The following is a 20,813-nucleotide window of genomic DNA, read 5'->3' as shown; positions in this document are numbered from 1 at the left end:
GTTAAATTAAAAACGGCCACACGTTCTGATTAGCCAGGTCTGCTGCAAGTTGCTCAGTTGGGATCCAAATGATTTTGGAGACATAAAATTAAGATGTTCAGTTTGGAGGTTCAGAGAACAAAAATGAAAGAAACCTGATATCTTTTGCCTACAAAAGAATCAGGAAGGACATGATAGAACCAATTATCTTAAAAGATGGTTTTTTCTTCTTCTTTCCATTCTGTTATAGTAGAGGATAGACAACCCCGTCTTAAAAGGATAGTTCCAGCATGTATTTCCTGCATTGAGTTGTGGGATGATGTGGGAGGGAAGTTATATTAAAATGGCCCTGCATTTTAGTTGCCATTGTTATTTTTTCCTGTGTAATTCACCCCAGGGCTTCTGGAGGGCAACATAATAATTGGCAAGCATCTAGGGCTAAGCCTTGCAAAGACCAACATAAATAAAATTTGGACAATCTGATAGTGTGACAATTGCTGTGTTTTGTTAACCCATATATTCTCTAGAATAAAAGCTACTTTAGTCTCTCCCTTTGCCATATTACTAAAATACCGTATTTTTCAGAGTATAAGACACACCAGAGTATAAGACGCACCAAGATTTTGAAGAGGCAAATTAAAAAAAAGTTTTTGCACTCTGCAAACTTTCCAAAAACAGCCCATTTTTTTTGCGAAAACAGGCTCTTTTTGTGTCCAAAAAGGGGCATGCATAGCCTTTAGGAGGCTTATAGGAGCCGAGGTGGCGCAGTGGTTAAATGCAGCACTGCAGGCTACTTCAGCTGACTGCAGTTCAGCAGTTCGGCTGTTCAAATCCCACTAGGCTCAAGGTTGACTCAGCCTTCCATCCTTCCGAGGTGGGTAAAATGAGGACCCAGATTGTTGTTGGGGGCAATATATGCTGACTCTGTAAACCGCTTAGAGAGGGCTGAAAGCCCTATGAAGCGGTATATAAGTCTAACTATTGCTATTGCTATTATAGAGTGCTCCTGGGGACTGGGGGAGGTGAAGAAAATGAGCAAAAAAAGGCTTGTTTTTTGCTCATTTTTGCCCTCCCCAGCCCCCAGGAGCACTCTGGAAGCCTCCTAAAGGCTATGTATGCATGGCCATTTTTGCAAAGGGGGCAGGGTTTCGGGAGGCCAAAAATGCTGTATTCAGTGTATAAGACACACACAGATTTTCAGCCTCTTTTTTGAGGGAAAAAGGTGCATCTTATACTCTGAAAAATATGATAGTTAAACACTTGACTTTGATGTTGAGCATCACCTAGTTGCATCACCAAAGAAATGCACAAAGTGCACTCGATAGATGTAGTTAGCATCTTTTTTAAATAGGCTGTTTGAATGCAAAGATTGCTCATACAGCTACTTTTGAAATTGTTCTCTTGTTTTCAGGTATTGCTTGAATTTCTTCAAAGAGTGATCGATCATGGAGATAAAAACAAGATGAACCTAAAGAATGTTGCCATGGTTATGGCGCCAAACCTCTTCATGTTTCATGGTTTGGGTGCCAAGCCCACAGAACAAAGCGAGTTTGTTATGGCAGCTGGGACAGCAAACGTCATGCGTTTTATGATTAAATACCAGAATCTTCTTTGGACTGTAAGTTTGCTTTTGTTAAAAAGTGAGTGTTATCCTGAAAGAATCGTCACAGAAGCAGTGGACCACAATTTTTTCTGTCTTAGAGACAATGTGGTTCCTTTTTAAATGCTATAAATGCTGCATTAATTATATGTGAGTTTGATGGAAAAGATGCCTTTTTCTTTTGATTTATATAAAGACCAAATGAACATCTATCCAAATTTAGAAACAGTTTGGTTTTCTTTGAGCCCATATTAATCAACAAACCAAAAAACAATCCAGTTTTATTTAATCCAGTTAATGCATAATCTTATTTTCCCCTTGGAAACATTTACAGAATAATGTATTATGCATTGGGTCCTTTAATGTTATTATTCACTCTTCACACAATTCTTCTCATTTTGTCAACTGTTTTGTTTTTCACAAGAAACTGTAACCTTATTAAGCATACTTAAGTATTTAGCATACTTTATACATGGTTCTTAATGAAAACAATCAAATTTTCCCTTCTAGAAATATATTCATGTAAAGCTGTCTGAGAAACAACAGTCAGTGTCTGAATCCTTTTGTTTATGAGATTTTTTTTTAAATTGAGTGTCATCAGAATGGGAGTAGTTGCAGTTGAGATTTAAATGTTTTTGGGAGTTGTGGATTGCACAGAAAGGCCAGATGCAATTGTTTAAAATACTATGGCATCTGGAACTGAGGCTGTTGGCTAGAAGAGTATGGTTTGCTACCCAAGGCAAACTATTTGTACTTAAATATAGACTATATCACTCCACTGAGTGTGTAGCATTTCGATATTGAAATAATATGCTTCACTTTAAAAAAAGAAACTTCACTGGTACAGAACATTAATGCATCTGCTGTTCATTTTTAGTTTTATTGGAAAGCTTCCAACAGATGTTTACTAATGTCTTAAGGGAGCAATAGTAATGTTGCAATAAAACATGCTGTCTGTCTGCCTAGATTCCTACGTTTCTTGTGAACCAAGTAAGAAAGCAGAATGCTGAAAGTCAGAAGAAGGAACGAAAGGACAAAGCAATGAGGAAACTTCTGAAAAAAATGGCGTATGACCGAGAAAAACATGAAAAGCAAGATAAAAGTATCAGTGATCAAAAGAGTGGCAATGATGTAAGCAAACAATTTGTAACAAAAATCCACAATTCCTACTTCAGCTGTACCCACAGGGATTAGAGCCTCCAGAACAAAGAAAGTTGTATCTCTTTGGAGTATCTGATGTGTTTAACTGTAGAAACTGCTTGTAGTAAATTGTAGGATAATTGCCTAAGATTGTGGTTGCTCTTACTAGAAGTCTCTCAATCATACCTGTGCACTTCCTTACATTTTTAGAGTTCAAATGACCACCCTAATCTGAACAAAGAAGAGAAACGAATCCTTACATTTTGAGCAATTGCAGTACTGACACATTTAGAAGTTATGAAACTGGGGAATGCTAGTATAATCTGCTTGCAGCTGAAAAAAAATATACAGCTACCTGTATATTTTCTTTTTATTTCATTTCTCAGCCATGCTATTTGGGTTAAAGATTAAACTATTAGTACAGTTCCAAAATAAAGCAGTGTGAAGTACTTAAAATATAGGCATTGCATACATACTGCATATTTTAAGCAAACTTTCAATTTCTTTAGCTGCCTGGTATTCTTTAAAAATCAAAACTGTTGCTAGAATATATACTTTTGGTTGTTTGTCACCTGGATAACTTTAGATAATGATATCTATTAAAATATCACCATACTATTAATATGATGCATAACAGAAATCAAGCCAAATATTTGCATATTATTTTTCTGAATATAGATTTTCTTTCAATTATTCCACATTTTCTAACTGAATATTTATAATCTTATGGATTGGAGCCATCTTGTGGATACATTTAGAATTGCGTGGACCTGAGTATTTTTTTTTTCCTATTGAAAACTAATTGGTGTTTCTGGCCACATTCACAGTGATGGAATTAGTCATTTTTGGTTCTGTGGACCCAGAGCAGGAGTGGATATCTGATAGCCCGAGTTACATAGCCCTTTTATGGCCCCCAGCAGTGGTCTTCATTTATTATTAAAAGTTTGCTTAATTGTTTCAAAAATACTCCCAATTTAAGAGAAATCAAGTAGAAATCTCCACTCTCCACATCTGGTCCTACATGTTCTACATGTCCTACCCCCTTTGCATCATCTCTCTTTTGTTCAGCTCTTGCCTTCCTAAAACATATTAGGCAGGGGTCTTGGCAACCCAAAGTCGGCCCATCCAGGTAAGAGAAAGGTGCACAATGGGTCATAATGTAAATTTGCATGTTTCTATGTTGTTTGAAACTTATGATTCTGTTATTGTATTCCTCAGTGTTTAATTCAAAGACAATTTGAAATTCCATGTGTGGTTACCTATTTTGACTTCTGTCCTCTGTATTTCTGCTATTTTGTAATAGCATTTTTGTTTTCCTATTCAGGTAGTTCTCAACTATTCATTCAGTGGCTGTTCAAAGTTATGGCAGTGCTGAACAAATGATACTTACACACAGTTTCCAAACTTACAGCAATAGCAATAGCAATAGCAGTTAGACTTATATACCGCTTCATAGGACTTTCAGCCCTCTCTAAGCGGTTTACAGAGTCAGCATATTGCCCCCAACAACAATCCGGGTCCTCATTTTACCCACCTCGGAAGGATGGAAGGCTGAGAACCCTGAGCCGGTGAGATTTGAACAGCCGAACTGCAGAACTGCAGTCAGCTGAAGTAGCCTGCAGTGCTGCATTTAACCACTGCACCACCTTGGCTCTTAAGTTATGGCTATTGCAGTGCCTCTGTGGTCCTCTGATCAAAATTTTGGCACTTAGCAACCTACCTGTACTTACAATCTTAGGAACACTTCAACGCCCCCTACCTGCCTATTTTCCCCTCTGTCTCCTATTTCTGTCCTTTTGGCCATCCTGCATAGTGTTACCGGGACTGAAATAGAGGCTGAGGCCTTCCCTCAAGGTCTTTACTTCAGCCCCAGTGCTACCCCTGCTGAGAAATGCTGCCTCAAGTCCTGTGTTATGGTCAGCACCATAGTGCAAAGCCCCATCCACCCCATTACCCTGCACTCTGAAGGCTTTGCTGCACCTAGCTGCCCTTTGCCTTATTTCTTCTGATGCTAGTGAGGAACGCCTGGCTTGGTCCTATGGAAGGCAGTTGCTGGGGCTGTGCCAGGCCTTTTCACCAAGGCCGCTCATGCGAAGAGAAACAGGACCAGGCCTGGCACACCTCAGCTGTGGGGAAAAGATGGCTACGTTTACCTGGGGTCAGCAGGGCCAGTAGGATGACAGAGCAAGCAAGTGCAGGGTAGTGGTCTGACATAGGCTTCCCCAGCAGCATGAAGCTGAGTCCTTGTCCCGATAAACCCCTTTTGTTTAATTTACAGTGAATTCCTCTCCAGCAAAATCCTGGCCCAGAGTCTTTCAAGATAGTTCACAATTACCAACCTTTATCAGTGGCCAGTGGATAGTGGCCAGGCCGATATCTTTCAGAGTCTCAATACTTTGCAAGAATGCAGGAATGAACTAATTGTCTCCTGCAAACACCCCTCCCCTTTCGCTTCTCTTTTATTCCCCATGGGAGAGGTCATTCACCATCCACCTGTGGCCTTACGCCAAGTCGGCCCCTCTTCTTCAGCTGTTCCCTTCGTCTGGTAAATCTGCACATGCGCACACTGGGAACAGGCTCCAGCTGTTTGTCTGCCACACTGATCTCTGACTCCGAAGGCAGCTGATAACTGTCATACGGCCCTGGCCCCCTCTCTGCCTCCAACACAGAGCACTTGTCAGAGCTTTCCCCAGATTCCCGGACTGGCCCATGTTCCTCCCCAACCTTCTCTCTGTCCGAATCTGCTGACGGCTCCGCTGGTGGGCTACAATATGTGGCAAGGGCTGGCTGGGTGATAGAGTGAGCTGGGTGTAGGGCAGAAGAGCCAGCAGGCCGTCAGGGCAGGCAGAGGCAGTAGAGTGCAAGATGACCAAGGGGCAGAGATGGGGAGAGTTAGGCAGGTGGGGCAGATGTGAAGTGTAAGCAGTCCCTTACCTTTCAAGCATGGGGCTGGGGGGGAATGGCTTGGATTGGGATAGGTCCTCACCTAACAACCTGTTGGATTCAGTTAATGACAGCAGCGGGGACTGTCTATCAAAGCATCACATTGTGTTTTATAACTAATCCCTTAGCAGAATTTCCAAGTAGGATATACCAGTCCCAATTACTGTTGAAACTCAAAGACTACCTATATCTTTAAACCACTAAAATACCTAGATAATACCTGCTCCAGTGCTTGCTTTCACATTCCGGCACGTGGAACCAGAAGTAGTGTGCAATGATTCTGAATTATGCCCTATATCTTCATTTGAATAAAATGCTGTATGGCACATGTTGAAATTTAAATAGTGGGTTTCTTTTATTTTTGAAGGTAAGATAACCTCTTTCAGAATATGAAATTTGAAATCACGCACACTGTTTCATATTTTGGAATTATATTCTATCAGAAGGTCGAAATGGCATTTGGTTAGAAAATTAAAACTTGATCCCCAACTGCTTTTTAAGAGTAAGATTCTGAAATGAAGAGTCTCCTCCCCCCCCACTTCATTACAGAACAGGATCTGATTCATATATAAATATGTTAGCTTAAATGCAGGCTCTTAATATGTAGCTTCTAAATTGGTGGTTAAAAATCCACCATCCCATCTGTGAATAAGTATGTTCCATTGCTCTGAAAGCTAATTTTTAAAATTGTTTGAATTTTGGTAAATTGCACTGTAGGGGAGGAAACAAGATAGCTTCTGCTTTGCACAGGACAAAATGCCAGATTTGGGCATTCAGTCTGCACAGATTTGGAGAAAACCCTTCTCAAAGCCAGCTGCAAGGTGCTGTGTTCCAATTTCATTATTGCTTTGCAGGCTGATATTCCAGAGGGAGTAATACGGGTTCAAGCACCTCATCTTTCCAAAGTTTCCATGGCAATCCAGCTGACGGGAGAGCTAAAAGCTGGTGATATCGTTGCCAGGTTCCTCAGCCAGAAAAGGTACAAGCCTATTTGCCTTTCTCTCTTTCTCTCTCTGTCTACTAAGCCTGCCATTTTATGAAATATTAATTTTGAATTCTACCAAAGCAGGGAATGGACAGATGTAATGAATTTTCTCCAGAGGATCAATGGTTGACCTTGAAGTAGGGGCACCGGGGGGGGGGAGATCAATAAAAAGAAACTTTTTAAAAAAGAACCAACAGTAGTTCATCTAAGGCAGCTGTTGGCACTGCCTGTGGAAGGAATCACCAAGTTATCCATTGTAGGCAGTGGTGAAATTCAATTTTTTTTACTACCAGTTCTGTGGGTGTGGCTTGGTGGGCGTGCAAAATCTCCATTCCCATCCCACTCTAGGGCCAACCAGAGGTGGTATTTGCCAGTTCTCTGAACTACTCAAAATTTCCGCTACCAGTTCTCCAGAACCTGTCAGAACCCGCTGAATTTCACCCCTGATTTATATTTATATTTAATATTTATATTTATATTTTATTTGGATTTATAGGCCGCCCTTTTCCCTGAGGGGACTCAGGGTGGCTTACAATCATTAGGGAGGGGGTGCAATTCAAAACAAACAATATGTGAACAAAATAAATAAAGTAATAAAAACACAACTTGCATTCAACATTCAACACTCGGGTGGGGCAGATTAGAGACTTATCCCCAGGCCTGTTGGGATAGCCAGGTCTTAAGGGCTGCGCGGAAGGCCTGGACGGTGGTGAGGGTGCGTATCTCGACGGGGAGATCGTTCCACAGGGTCGGAGCTGCAACAGAAAAGGCTCTCCTCCGTGTAGTCGCCAGTCGGCATTGACTGGCGGATGGGATTCGGAGGAGGCCCAGTCTGTGCGATCTTATCGGTCGGAGGGAGGTAATCGGCAGAAGGCGGTCTCTCAAGTACTCAGATCCACTACCATGAAGGGCTTTAAAGGTGGTCAACAGGACCCTGAAGCGCACCCGGAGATCAACAGGTAGCCAGTGCAGCTCGCGGAGGATGGGTGTTATGTGGGCGAACCGCGGTGCGCCCACTATCACTCGCGCGGCCGCATTCTGGACTAATTGCAGCCTCCGGATGCACTTCAAGGGCAGCCCCATGTAGAGCACATTGCAGTATTCCAGCCTAGAGATCACAAGGGCTCGAGTGACTGTTGTGAGAGCCTCCCGATTCAGGTAGGGTCGTAACTGGCGGACCAGGCGAACCTGGGCAAATGCCCCCCTGGTCACAGCCGACAGATGATGGTCGAGAGTCAGCTGTGGATCCAGGAGGACTCCTAAGTTACGAACCCTATCTGAGGGGTATAAAATTTGACCCCCCAGCCTGATAGATGGAACATTAGCCAAATTGTTGGGAGGGAAACACAACAGCCACTCGGTCTTGTCCGGGTTGAGTACCAGTTTGTTAGCGCTCATCCAGTTCTTAACGGCCTCAAGACCCTGGTTCAGATGATTGTAGGATCTCATCTATGTTTAAAATGTTACCTGGCTGAAGAACTGCACCAATGTTGCTGAGGTGTTTCTTCCACCTAGCATTAATTAAAAGAGAATGCTGAGATAGAAAGGAGATTTTTTTAACCCTTTAATAGCAATAATAGCAATAACAGTAGACTTATATACCGCTTCATAGGGCTTTCAGCCCTCTCTAAGCGGTTTACAGAGTCAGCATATTGCCCCCAACAACAATCCGGGTCCTCATTTTACCCACCTCGGAAGGATGGAAGGCTGAGTCAACCCTGAGCCGGTGAGATTTGAACCGCTGAACTGCTGATCTAGCAGTCAGCCTGCAGTGCTGCATTTAACCACTGCGCCACCTTTAAGAATAATTGTGCCAATGTAAAACAGATTTCGGATCAATTTTCACTTGTGATGAGTTTATTGCAGGCATTTGTATCCAGATATTCCACTGTAGAAGAAGGGGAATTTCCTTCTGATTACACTCTCACTTTTAAAGGGGACTATGGAATCCCCAATAATGCTCTGCTTTTCTCCTGGGGAATATGAGAAGGACATTAGTTCCCTCTTCTTTACATGCAGTGGGATCTATACGTCTTATTTTATGGAAGAGTTACTTCATCATAGGGTGTCAGGTTTCTCTCGTGAATATACAGTATTCATTTCTAGTGTCTCTTAGATCTTTAAACTGATTCATAGCCTGAAATATTGGAAGATTCCCAAGAGTATAAATAATAGTCTGCTCTCTAGGATTTAAATATGCAGTTCCATTGTTGGTTTTGTAAAATGGAAGTGGGTGACCTGCTTCATTTCTGAAACAAGGCAGCTAAGCTAGCTTTAGCATAGAATCTAGCATGTTTCTATAGATACTGATCTATAGGTAGTTCTCGCTTAATTATCACAACTGGGACTGGTGACTCTATAGCTGTGGCATGGTCATTAAGCAAGATATCATATGCCTATAACAGACTTATATATCTGTGTGTGTGTGTGTGTGTGTGTGTGTGTGTGTGTATGTATATATATGTGTGTATATATATATATATATGTATATGTGTGTGTGTGTGTGTGTGTGTGTGTGTATGTATATAGCATTTGGGCTGATAAATAAATAACCAGCACAAATGCAACACAAATGTAACAAGGAAACATAAAAAATGGCTTTCTGCCTGGATGGCTCCTAGGGTGAGCTGTTAGACAGAAAAGGGAAGCAGTATGCATACCAGGGCATACCAGGGGTTGTGACACAATACATGTATATATATGACTGTGACTTGCAATTTTATTGCTGCTATCTGTATTGCGTCTGCCTGTTGGAAATTGGCTTATACATGTGCAAATAGCAATCACGTGACAGTTGTAGACACCCATGGATTGCGAATCACATGACTGCAGGGACCATTCACGTAACTTCAAAGGTAATTAAACAAGGCAATCATTAAGTGAGAGCCACCTGACTTGAAAGTATATAAAATGATTTGCCCATTTAATTTCTAAAAACAATTTTAGAACATGTACTATGATGCTGGAAGTATATAAAGAAACTATGAATACAAATTAATTGGATTTGTGTTAAATAATGATATTCAGTCAAAAGGTGGCAATAAAATTTCCTGGGTATTTTTTTTTCAAAAAAAAAAAGGGGGGGGGGCAGAATGATTACTTCTTTGTGAATATATGGATTTTTTTCCAGCTGATTTTCCTCTCTTGTAATTCAAGGTTGCAAACAGCTTCTTTTCCCATAATCATTCAAGTGTGATATGTTATTGCAGTAAGTTAACAGATGGGAAAAAATAATTTTAGTGCACTTGCAAACTCTGAGCCAGCAGGCCATTTTCTGGTGCACACTAGTAGCTTTCAGTCGGGAGTTATTTGGGATAATGGCTGATCATTTTCTTTACTTTTATTTTGCCAGTGGAACTGTACAAAGTTTGAAGAAAGAAGAGCTGTTTTTACATGAAGTAGGAGGAAATATTGGTAAGGTTGTTAACACTGCTTAGTTACGATGGGCAAATCAGGTGGTTTATTTTTCCTTACCAGATTATTTAGAATCATTGAGACAGAAGTGACACTCTGCTCAGTGAAAGAATTCAAAATAAAACATTCCTGATATGCTGCTATCTCACTTCTATTTCATTATATTTGGGAAAGAGGAATTCATTCTTCTTCTGGGCAATTGATTTTATTAACAAATTGCTTTTACTGTTAGATCCCCCCACATATTCAGGAAATTATGTGCTTTCCTGTCAACTATCTATGGAAATTAAATCTATAGCCATGCTAAAACCTTTTTATTGATGGACACCTAAACACTTAAATAATTGTACAGATAGTCCTCGACTTACGACCACAACTGAGCCTGAAATTTCGGTTGCTAAGCAAAACATTTGTTCAATGAGTTTTGCCCCATTTTACGACATTTCTTGCCACAGTTGTTAAGTGAATCACTGTAGTTCTTAGGAACACGGTTGTTAAGTGAATATGGATTTGCTTGTCAGAAGGTCGCAACAGCTGATCACATAACCCCTGGAAACTGCACCCATCATAAATTTGAGTCGGTTGCCAAGCAGCTGAATTTTGATCGTGTGAACATGGAAATGCTGCAACAGTCATAAGCATAAAAAATGGTCATACGTCACTTATTTTTAGTGTTGTTGTAACTTCGAACGGTCGCTAAATGAACATTTGTAAGTCAAGAACTACCTGTATATGATCACACAACTTTAGTCTTGTGCACGATTCCAGAGAGAGATGGGCCTGTGGGAGTGGAAACTACAACAAGCTGTTGTAGTTTGTCAGATGACCTTGTTCAGAGGTGGATAAGGCCAGGATAAGGCACATCAATATGCCTACCATCCCTGTCCTACTGTCCCCACTTATTCATATCTATTTCCTGTATTCATAATCATGTTTATTCTTATATCTTGTTATCTTATACATGCTAAAATAAATAAAGTGCTGATTTTGTGTATCTGTAAGGATTTATCCCTAGCAAAGACCCTTGCACTATGTAAAAAAAAAGACTTGTTAAATTTTATATTGTCACTATATTATTCAGCAGAGAAGAAATTTTTATAGATTAGAATCTGCTTCCATGAGCAAATTGTTTTCGCTCGGGGACAATGGGGTAAACAGGGACCATTATGCATAGCTACCATCTGGAGAAAGCATGCATAGAGTGCAAAGGAGAGATTCCCAGTCCACAGATTGAGGAATATTGAACATGCCACAATTGTTTTCCAAAGGTGGTTAGAGACTGGTGTAGTTATGGCAATTCTCCGGATACAGCAAAGTGACTTGTGACAAGAGCAAACAATTATTTAAATGCTTCCATTTCAGAAATCGGGCAGGAATATCAGCCAGAGTTAAGCATTCCTTAAAAGTGGAATGATCGCATAAAAATGTTTCGCGTATAGCATGCGATATTGAAGTTACAGTCCCATGTTGGTGTCTTGCCCGATTTTATGACTTTGACAGAAAAAAGTTCCACCCTGTTCGGTGAAATTTCCTCTAAGAAAATCATTAATTGAAATCCTTATTTGGTATTTTAAGAGTTCATATGATATGTTTCCATGACAGGTGAACGATGCCTAGATGACGACACTTTCATGAAGAACTTATATCAGCTGAACCCAAATGCCGAATGGATTATAAAATCAAGAAATGGCTGAAGTTCTGAATCTATAAAGAGACTTTCTGCAACACTGATATTCAGATGCAGCAAAAAGACATTGAATTCATTTGAGACTTAGATGAGTTACCCTACTGAGGAGTATCGTGCTACAGAGTCAGCCTTCTGCTTCTCTCAAGTAAAGGACAGCCACTGCAGCAAAACTAACAGGACAGGAAGCTTTCTGATCTCACTGATTTTGTTGGAAGGGACTGACTCTGCAGTTCTTGTTATAAACACCACTGTGCCTTTGGTATGGTCTACTGGATTATTGTTTCCTTCAGGTGGCTCTTGACAGAGCCAGCACCAGTTTTCTTAATAAAGATGTGCATTTAAACATATGTATAAGAAAAGTATTTCTTCATTGGTTCAGAACATCCTCAACTGTACTTTTCTCTCACAGGAGTTGGTGGTGGTATAATATGCACTATTAACATTAAACAGGCATTGTTTGTTTATACTAGTTCTGTAACCTGAAACAATGGTTGTTATTTCTAGGAATATATTTATTGAACATAATGTGAATGATCTGATACAGTTTTCTTTACTGGGTAGTACTTCCCAAGATATGGGCAGGGTGGCTCAGTGGCTAAGATGCTGAGCTTGTTGATCAGAAAGGTCAGCAGTTCAGCAGTTTGAATCCCTAGTGCTGCGTAATGGAGTGAGCTCCCGTTACTTATCCCAGCTTCTGCCAACCTAGCAGTTCAAAAGCATGTAAAAATGCAAGTAGAAAAATAGGGATTACCTTTGGTGGGAAGGTTCTGTGCGCCTTCGGCGTTTAATCATGCCGGCCAAGTGACCATGGAGATGTCTTTGGACAGTGCTGGCTCTTTGGATTTGAAACGGAAATGAGCACCACCCCCTAGAGTCGGAAATAACTAGCACATATGTGCGAGGGGAACCTTTTCATTTTATCTTACTTCCCATGATCAGTAATAAAAATGACAGGAAAATGAAGAATTTCAAGAAACCGCGTCTCTTCTTTTTTCTGTACATCAAAGGTAATCCAGAGGAGTTATCTACCATCTTTTAATCCTAATGAGTTTCATTTTTTTAAAAAAAGAAAACAATTACCCCATTGATGTTTGTTTAATAAGCATAAGACAAAGTAAGATGCAATATGCAGTCAAGATTGGATATTCACACTTTGCAATTTAAGCATGAACCTGTCAATGAAATACTCAGAATGCTTAAATGTCTGCTGGCTATTCATTTCATTCAGCTTTTCATGATCTAGTGAGTGTCTAAGAATTCTGGGATTTGTATAGGTCGTCCTCATTTAGCGACCACAATTGGAATCAACCAACAAGTCATGTGATTACTAAATGAAACCATTACGATCTTTCCTTTTCTGCATAGATCTATGAAAGTTGTAAATCCATGGATTGCTCATAAAGCTATAAATAAATGGATTTTTCATTACTGTCATAACTGTTAATGGCTACTAAATGAGGCAGTTGCTAAATGAGGACCACTTATAATGCCAACATACTTTGTGGATGCCAGATTGCAAAGACTGAAAAATATGGATTTGTCAGCAAAAATGTGGGGCACTTGTCCTATGATCTAAGAGCTATCTCTAAAAGCCACAGGTCCTAAGACACTCTCTAAACCTGTAAGTTTTAGTTTATTGGAAATGAAAAATCCTTAAGTACATTGGCACTAATTGTACTGACTATATTTAATGTAAGTTAAATTTATACTGAAGTAAACCTACATTTTGGCCATTTATTCTTCCTAATGTACAGTTATTCCTCTGCTCATTTATTTTCCTATTGTATACTTTGAAGTGTTATTCAAAGTTTTAATCCTTTGACTAGAAAACAAAACATGCTCCTTGTCCTAGAAAGATCCATGGTCAATATTATATAAGCCCTGGAAATTTATTTACAGTGATTCATCTAAGAAATTTTGTTTATTAAGAAGGAGGATATTGAAGTGCAATAGATAGTCAAATATTAACATTAATGGCTTTGAAATATAAATTCTAATCTTGATACTGATAATGTATTGCTTTCCATATGTTGTTACCCATTCTAGACAGTTGACGCTGACTGAATGATACATAACTTAAAATATGGATATCCTAAATTGAAGAGATTAAGAGCATTTATAAACTTATATACAATACGTATACAGTATATCAAAGTCAACAGAGTTTTATGGTTTTTTTTAGAAATATAAAACAATAATTCCCCAGAGAATTTATGAAGTATGAGAAAGAATATACTTTTTTTAAAAAATGCCTGTGTTTCTCATGGTAGCATTTTTACCAATCTGTTGAGTCCTTGACCTTGTCATTCTCTGGCTTCGTGGATTGATAAAGTTGCATCTGATTTGCTATTCAGTGGCAAATAAAAGGTATATGAATCACAGAGAAATTGAACTGAAATCCTTCACTGGGATTTGGTAATTGTGATATTCCCTGTTAATCTAGTCTCCCACCAACTGTGTAAATCTAATTAACAGGAAAGGTCACATGAACATGCCAAAAAGGACAAAAATGGAATCATCATGGTAACCAACAATAAACTTTTGCTGCTTTTGTTTTCTTTCTTTGGAGAGTGAGAATATTTGATCAATAAAGTGGAAAGATGAAAACCTAAGGAGCCAGTATCCAGTAGCTCCTTAGATGGTCTTTCTACTCCATCCTAAGTGTATCCTCCCTCAATTGATTGGTGGTATGATAGGCAGAAGGCCTTGCTAACAATGGGGCTGCTACATTACTGGAATGCATTCCCTATTTCCCCTGGCTGATTTTTGACTCTGTCTCAGCCCAATCCACCTCAGAGAGAGGGGGTTGTGGGGAAATAGGAGTATTAGCCATATTTAATACCTTGAATTATTTATAAAAATAATAAATGAGAAAGACCTGAATTAAATAACAAAAATATTACTATGGCCCTGGATGTAGGCCATATGTAAGCTCACTTATTCATTTATTTAAAATTTTATGTATCTGCCTATCCTATAACAAACTCTGGGCATCTCTCAATCAAAACTTAAAAACAACATAAAAAGTATTAAAACCAAACATATTAAAAACAAAAGCTTGGGACCAAGACAAACTTCCGATGCACAATCTCCTTATTGCTAGCCCTGTGCTTGGAGACAAAGTCAGGTCTTCAGTGCTTTATGGAAGGTAGGAGGAGAGAGGCTTGCTGAATTTCTGAGGGAAGGTTCCATATGGCAGGGGCTGCCATGTTCTATAACATGGCATGTTATCTCCTCAGAGGCAATATTTAGGAGAAGGGACTAGGACCGTCCCCAGCCTATCTGACCTGGTAGGATGTCCTTAGAGAAAGGTGGTTTCAAAAATAATCTAGCCCTATGCATGTAGGTGACTTGAATCTTTAATTACACCTGGAAGGAAATGGAGCCAGTGCAGCATGCTTAACAGAGGTGTTACATATAAAGAGCTGTAGTGGTCATTAAATCAGATATTTCAAGAGCTCTCTGTTGCTGGATTAATGCCATTTCAATTACGATTTGAAAAACTCTTATAGCCCAAAGGTTTATTTTTAGTCCTCCTATAATCTGAATCCACAGATACATACATGAAATATACACCAAAAAGTATCAGGGATGGTTATTCCTTTGTAGATAAATATTTTTTTGGATAAAATAAATTGTTTCCAATAAAAAACAGTTTATTTAGCTCAAATGTGTGGTGTTCATCTTGCATCAATCCTATTACTTGGAAAAAGCAGTACAATTCCTTTTTTAAAGCTACGTCATTGCATGTTACTTCTACTTAACCTATTGTCAGTGTCATTTTTGCATTGTTTAAAAAACAAACCATAATTTTAAATAATTTCTCTTACATTTTGAGGGCCTTTGAGCATTAGTTTTGTCACTTATTGTTTTCATCACCCAGGGCAAAACTTATATATGTGCCACCAAAGTAGTATAGTTTAATTTGGTTCCAGTTTGAGACAGTTTGTGTGCTATTCAAATGTGTATATCGGAGATGTCCAACCTTGGCAACTCTAAGACTTGTGGCTGGGTGGGGGTTTCTGGTGGTTGAAATTCACAAATCTTAAAACTTATCAAGGTTGGATATGCCTTGGATATCTTGAACCTTGATAGTTGAAAAGTTCTTGGCCCAACATTGTGCTGTAGATAGGGGGGATTGCAGTAGAAAACATATGTTTGTTTATATTTTATTTAGTAAATTATTAAATTATCAGTTTATTTTGATATTTCTTTATCAATTATTTTCTTTGAGAATATAAGAGTAAGAGGCAATATGGTATAGTAGTTAAGGTACTGGCTAGAAACCAGGAGTATGAATTCCAGTTCAGAAACTGTAAGTCAGCTGGCTGACCTTGGCCAGTCACTCCTCAACTCTAGGAAGGAGGTCCCAAAGATGGTTTTTCTTTGAAAAAGTTTCACTTGTTTGCTCTGAAGAAGTTTCACTTCTAATCCAAGAAGCTTCTTCAGCTCTGACTGGATGGTGGAGAATGGAAGGATTTATATTCCTTGCAGACAGCTGGTCATTTGCATCCTTTTGGAGGGTTGTTGAAGCACTTGGAGGTTTATCTATGTCCTTAGGGTCACCTGAGTAGTGCAAATGGGTGTGGAGCCTTCTTGGATCTACTGAAAGGACTATGTGTCAGGGTTCCAAATAACATCCAAAATTAAATCGGAGTCCAAGGCAAACTATTGCTCAAAGTTCCAATTTATTAAGAGAGTCATGTTGGCACATCTGGGAATTCCGAATCTGAAAGCTTCCCGGTTTTCCCCACCCAGTTGAAAGCTCAAGATCCTGCCCCACACCCACAAGTCCATCACATGGCCCAATCTTCCACTGCCATGCTGGCAATTCCACTCATCCAATTCCGGTCAGGTGCAGTGGTGTAGAAACAAAGGATGACCTTGGATTCTAGAAAGGAATTTTATTTTGACAACATCACATTCTACTCCTTACTATTCCCCCTCCCAATTCCCCACTATTGAGACAGCATAGTAGAATAGAATATTAGTGTGGCAGGCCAAAGATCCCAAAAGGAACAGGCTACAAGCCTGACACTGTTGTAGACTGGAGATAGATGATGTTGTATCTCCCCCCCCGCCCCCGTTGAGAAAGGGCTGTACAATTTTGACATATTAGATGGCCTCTTTGACTCCTCTTTCAAACCAGTGGTCCTCTCTATCCAAAATGTGGACTTTGCTGTCTTCAAAAGAGTGGCCTTTGTTTTTTAAATGCAGGTGAACTGCTGAATCTTATCTTGATGCGTTTGTTCTCCTTTGCTGTATCATGTGCTTATGAAATGGTTGTTTTGTTTCCCCAATGTACACATGTCTCGCTCGTATTGTACTGCATATACCAGGAAGGAGGCAAGGGCAAATCACAAAATGTTGCCCAGAAAACTGCAGGGCCTAATTTAAGCAACCATCAGAAAGTCAACACTGACTCAAAACAGGAGTAAAAGGTATTATATCTTACTGCTTCTAAATGACTATTTCATTTTCATTTAAAAAAAAATACACACACACACCTCTCCAGATACTAAACTCTTCTGTTCTATTCTTTTTAAAAATCCTGATATTTTGTACTTTTTTTGCTTTTTTCTGTAGGACTTTCCTGCACAGCTTCCATAGGTGGCAGCATTGATCTACATCTGGATTATAAGTGACAAAAGAAACAATGCAAATTTATGAAATGGTTAAAAAAAAAACAACAAAGCAAAACTAAAGAGATTATCTAGAAATTTTGACATTAAATTGCTAAAGAAGCTTTCCATCAATTGTTTGTAAAAATGTGAGACAAAAGTATGGGAAAAAAAGATTTTAATGTGGTTGTTACCTATATTGTAAGCATAAAATATTGACACACAAAAAAAGATATAAAATGATGTCTGATGCAAATTTTTTCGCTTCTCCCTCTTTGCTCTTATATTATCGACATCTCTTTAAATGATCCACTTCATCTAAAAAGTTATTCCTTTTCTAAAGCTACTTCTTTCTTCTACAGCTAAGTCTATAGCTGCCCATTTTGTGCTGATCAATTTGCTATTTTACCTAGGTTATTGAGGAAAAGCAGTAAACTTTTAAGAGCTGATTTAGGGGAAAGTATCTAACAGGGATGTGCAGTCACTAGATGCAAGGGAGGCGGGACCTCACCAGTCTCCTCAGGGAAAGGAAAGGATTTTAAATAATTTTCTTAAAATAATTAAAGCCAGGATAGTTGCTACCAGATTTCAAGTCACAGTGGCTTGGTGTCTGCTCTCAGTATTAACTAGGAGGAGGCCAGAGAACTAGGGGCCTCTTTTGCATAAGGAATTTTTCGCCTTTTAAGAGTTAAGCAAGGGTTAACAAGCAAAGAATTCCTTATGCAAATGAGGCACGTATTCTCTCGCCTCCTGTAGAGGGCATTTTTAGAGGCTTTTTAGAGTTCTCTGAGAGCAACTAGCTCAGTCTGACAAAGCTCTGGCTTTTCAAGAGGGGAGGGCAGGGCAGGGCAGGGAGAAGCAGAGTTGAAATTGTCTCTGAAACAGCTGGAAAAGGTGCATGTGGGGAGGGGGAGGAATTCAAAAAGTTTGATCGGAAGGCAGCAGGGGAAGGGGGGGTATGGCAGAGGAGCTGCTTTCAAGCCTTTGGAAAATATATCCAATCCAACTTCTGTGTTTGTGTTTGAGAGTGAGTGAATGAAAGAGGGATCGAAGTTCTCTGTGTGCCTGTGTCTGTTTGAGAGAGGGGGGAGAGAGGGAGGGAGAGAGGGAGGAAGGAGCAGGAGGGAGAAGAAAAAGAATGTGAAAACTTATTTTGCAAGGGGGAAAAATGCTGTCGCTTTAAATTGGAACTGAGCATGCCTGGCTGTGGAATTCTGGGAGTTGAAGTCCACAAGTCTAAAAAGTGCCTCACCAGGGCTAAAGCTGACCGCACGTCACTGGTATCCAAATATAGGACAACAATATTATTCGATAAAACTTAATTTGGTTTGAAAACTAAGTTCCAAGAAAAGTAATTCTTGATGCTAGCTAGACTGAATTAATTGTTCTGAAAGGCAACAAAAAAACAGTTTGGGAGAACAAAGTTTTACTTTAAATTTAAATTACATTCACAAGCACTAGGGACCTGTAGGGTTTATAAGGTCCAAAGTGAAGGGTTAGATGGGTGAAACAGCCAGCATGGCAGTGCGAGATTGGACCATGTGATGGACTTGTGGGTATGGGGACAAGATCTTGAACTTTCAACTGGGTGGGGAAAACAGGGAAGCTTTCAGATTCGGGTTTTCCCAGATGTGCCAACATGGCTCTCTTAATAAATTGGAACTTTGAGCAATACTTTGCCTTGGACTCTGATTTACTTTTGGATGCTATTTGAAACCCTGACATAGCAATCACATGATCCCTGGGACACTGCAACTCCAAATCATGACCAAGTTTTGCAATAGTCATAAATGCGAGACTGGTTGTAGGTCATTTTTTTCAGCAACCTCATAACTTTGAATGGTCACTAAATGAAAGGTGGTAAGTCACTGGTGGGATTCAAATTTTTTTACTGCTGTGGATGTGGCTTGGTGGACGTGGCAGGGAAGGATACTGTAAAATCTCCATTTCCTCCCCACTCCAGGAGAAGGTTACTGCAAAACCCGCATTTCCTCCCGATCAGCTGGGACTCCAGAGGCAGAGAACAGATGGGGATGGGACCAGCCAGAGGTGGTATTTACTGGTTCTCCGAACTACCCAAAATTTCCACTACTGGTTCTCCAGAACCAGTCATAACCTGCAGAATACCATCTCTGTTGTAAGTTGAGGACTATCTATGGTATCTGAAGCAACTGCACGAACCAAAATATGACTTTAAATGATTCAAAAAGAGATACTTTGTCCATGCTTCCACCCATTGCTAAGTATCTCTTTTCAAGGCTTTGCTTGGCTCTAATCAGGAGAACTAGGTTCTTCTGAAATATTAGATATAATTGTAATGATTTAAATAATATTAGAAGGTTCAGTCTAGAGACCCCTATTCATTTAAAGCTGGGTAACAAGGGTTGATCAAATCTTTTCCTACATTAGGATTTCTACTGTGAGTTGTCTCTTTGGAGTCAAGAAAAGTACACAGGATATAATAATATTTTATTAATGAGCAAAATGGCAGAAGCTGAAACAGAGCCATGCTCAGCTCAATTATTAGACTATGTGAATCTGCAGGATTAATTCCCTTTTGGAACGGTGATCAGATGTCTGTGGTTGACAGATCAGAAGCTTCCTGTGAAATGCTGATGAACTTCTAGCTAATCAAGAATTTTGGCTGGCAGCCAGTTTTTTTTTAAAATCATCCATATTTTGGTTGGTTTTTACTTGAAAAGCATAAACAACTGGAGATTAACTGTTTGATGGTTGTGGTCGCTACTACCCACTCCCCCAAATTCAGAGCAGTTTTCTTCTCAGACTAAGCTACTTGATGGATTTTTTTAAAAAAAATCAAAGCTTGACAGTATTGTCCACTCTCAGGAAGTCTAGTACCAAAGAACATGCCATTTTAGCATCTTTTTGGGGAGGTCTAAGCAACTTCCAGATTAAGTTCCAGAATACAGAGCAGAGGTGGTATTCTGCCAGTTCGCACTGGTTCAGGCAAACAGGTAGTGGCGGTGGTGCGAGGTTCTGCTCACCCACCCGGACGTCATCACGGACCTTCTGCCCATGTGCATAAGGTTCTGTGCATGCCCAGATGTGCTGTGTATGAGAAAAGTGAGCACGCACACTCCTGCTACCAAACAAATTATGAAGATAAGAGGATAACATTACTGATCCAGAGATTGTTTCACTAACTGCCTGTCAACTGGCGAAGGCTTCCCGACCTGCTCTCGAGTTACCATAGGCAGTGGGATGGGCAATTGAGCCTTGCAGTTGTATTGAGGAATTTGCACCTCAGTCAAAACAAAGCACATTCCAGCTAGCAAATGTCAAGACCATCTCCATGGAGATCCACAGTGACTGGAGGGAATAACTTCTACAACCCGTGAAATTGCTTTGTTGAGGAATGTGACTGATGACACACCTTTGGAGGAGGGGGAAATAGGGCCAGAGCCAAGGCACGGATTAAGTGAA

General features: G+C 39.9%; 1 protein-coding gene across 1 annotated transcript in view; it reads left to right on the top strand.

Annotated features, from left to right (window-relative positions):
- The window catches only part of ARHGAP18 (Rho GTPase activating protein 18), a 77,736-nt gene extending 65,641 nt beyond the window's left edge, over positions 1-12,095 (top strand). Inside the window, exons 11-15 of the mRNA XM_032216279.1 lie at positions 1,391-1,597; positions 2,546-2,710; positions 6,517-6,641; positions 10,000-10,061; positions 11,664-12,095. Coding sequence (XP_032072170.1) covers positions 1,391-1,597; positions 2,546-2,710; positions 6,517-6,641; positions 10,000-10,061; positions 11,664-11,755 — 651 coding nt within the window. The 3' untranslated portion in view covers positions 11,756-12,095. The remainder of the gene's footprint in view (positions 1-1,390; positions 1,598-2,545; positions 2,711-6,516; positions 6,642-9,999; positions 10,062-11,663) is intronic.
- Positions 12,096-20,813: the final 8,718 nt, after the last annotated feature.

Source organism: Thamnophis elegans, chromosome 4 (assembly GCF_009769535.1).
Source record: "Thamnophis elegans isolate rThaEle1 chromosome 4, rThaEle1.pri, whole genome shotgun sequence".
Classification (NCBI taxonomy): Eukaryota; Metazoa; Chordata; class Lepidosauria; order Squamata; family Colubridae; genus Thamnophis; species Thamnophis elegans.
Note: the sequence above shows the minus strand (reverse complement) of the source record. Positions and strands in the feature narration are given on the sequence as shown.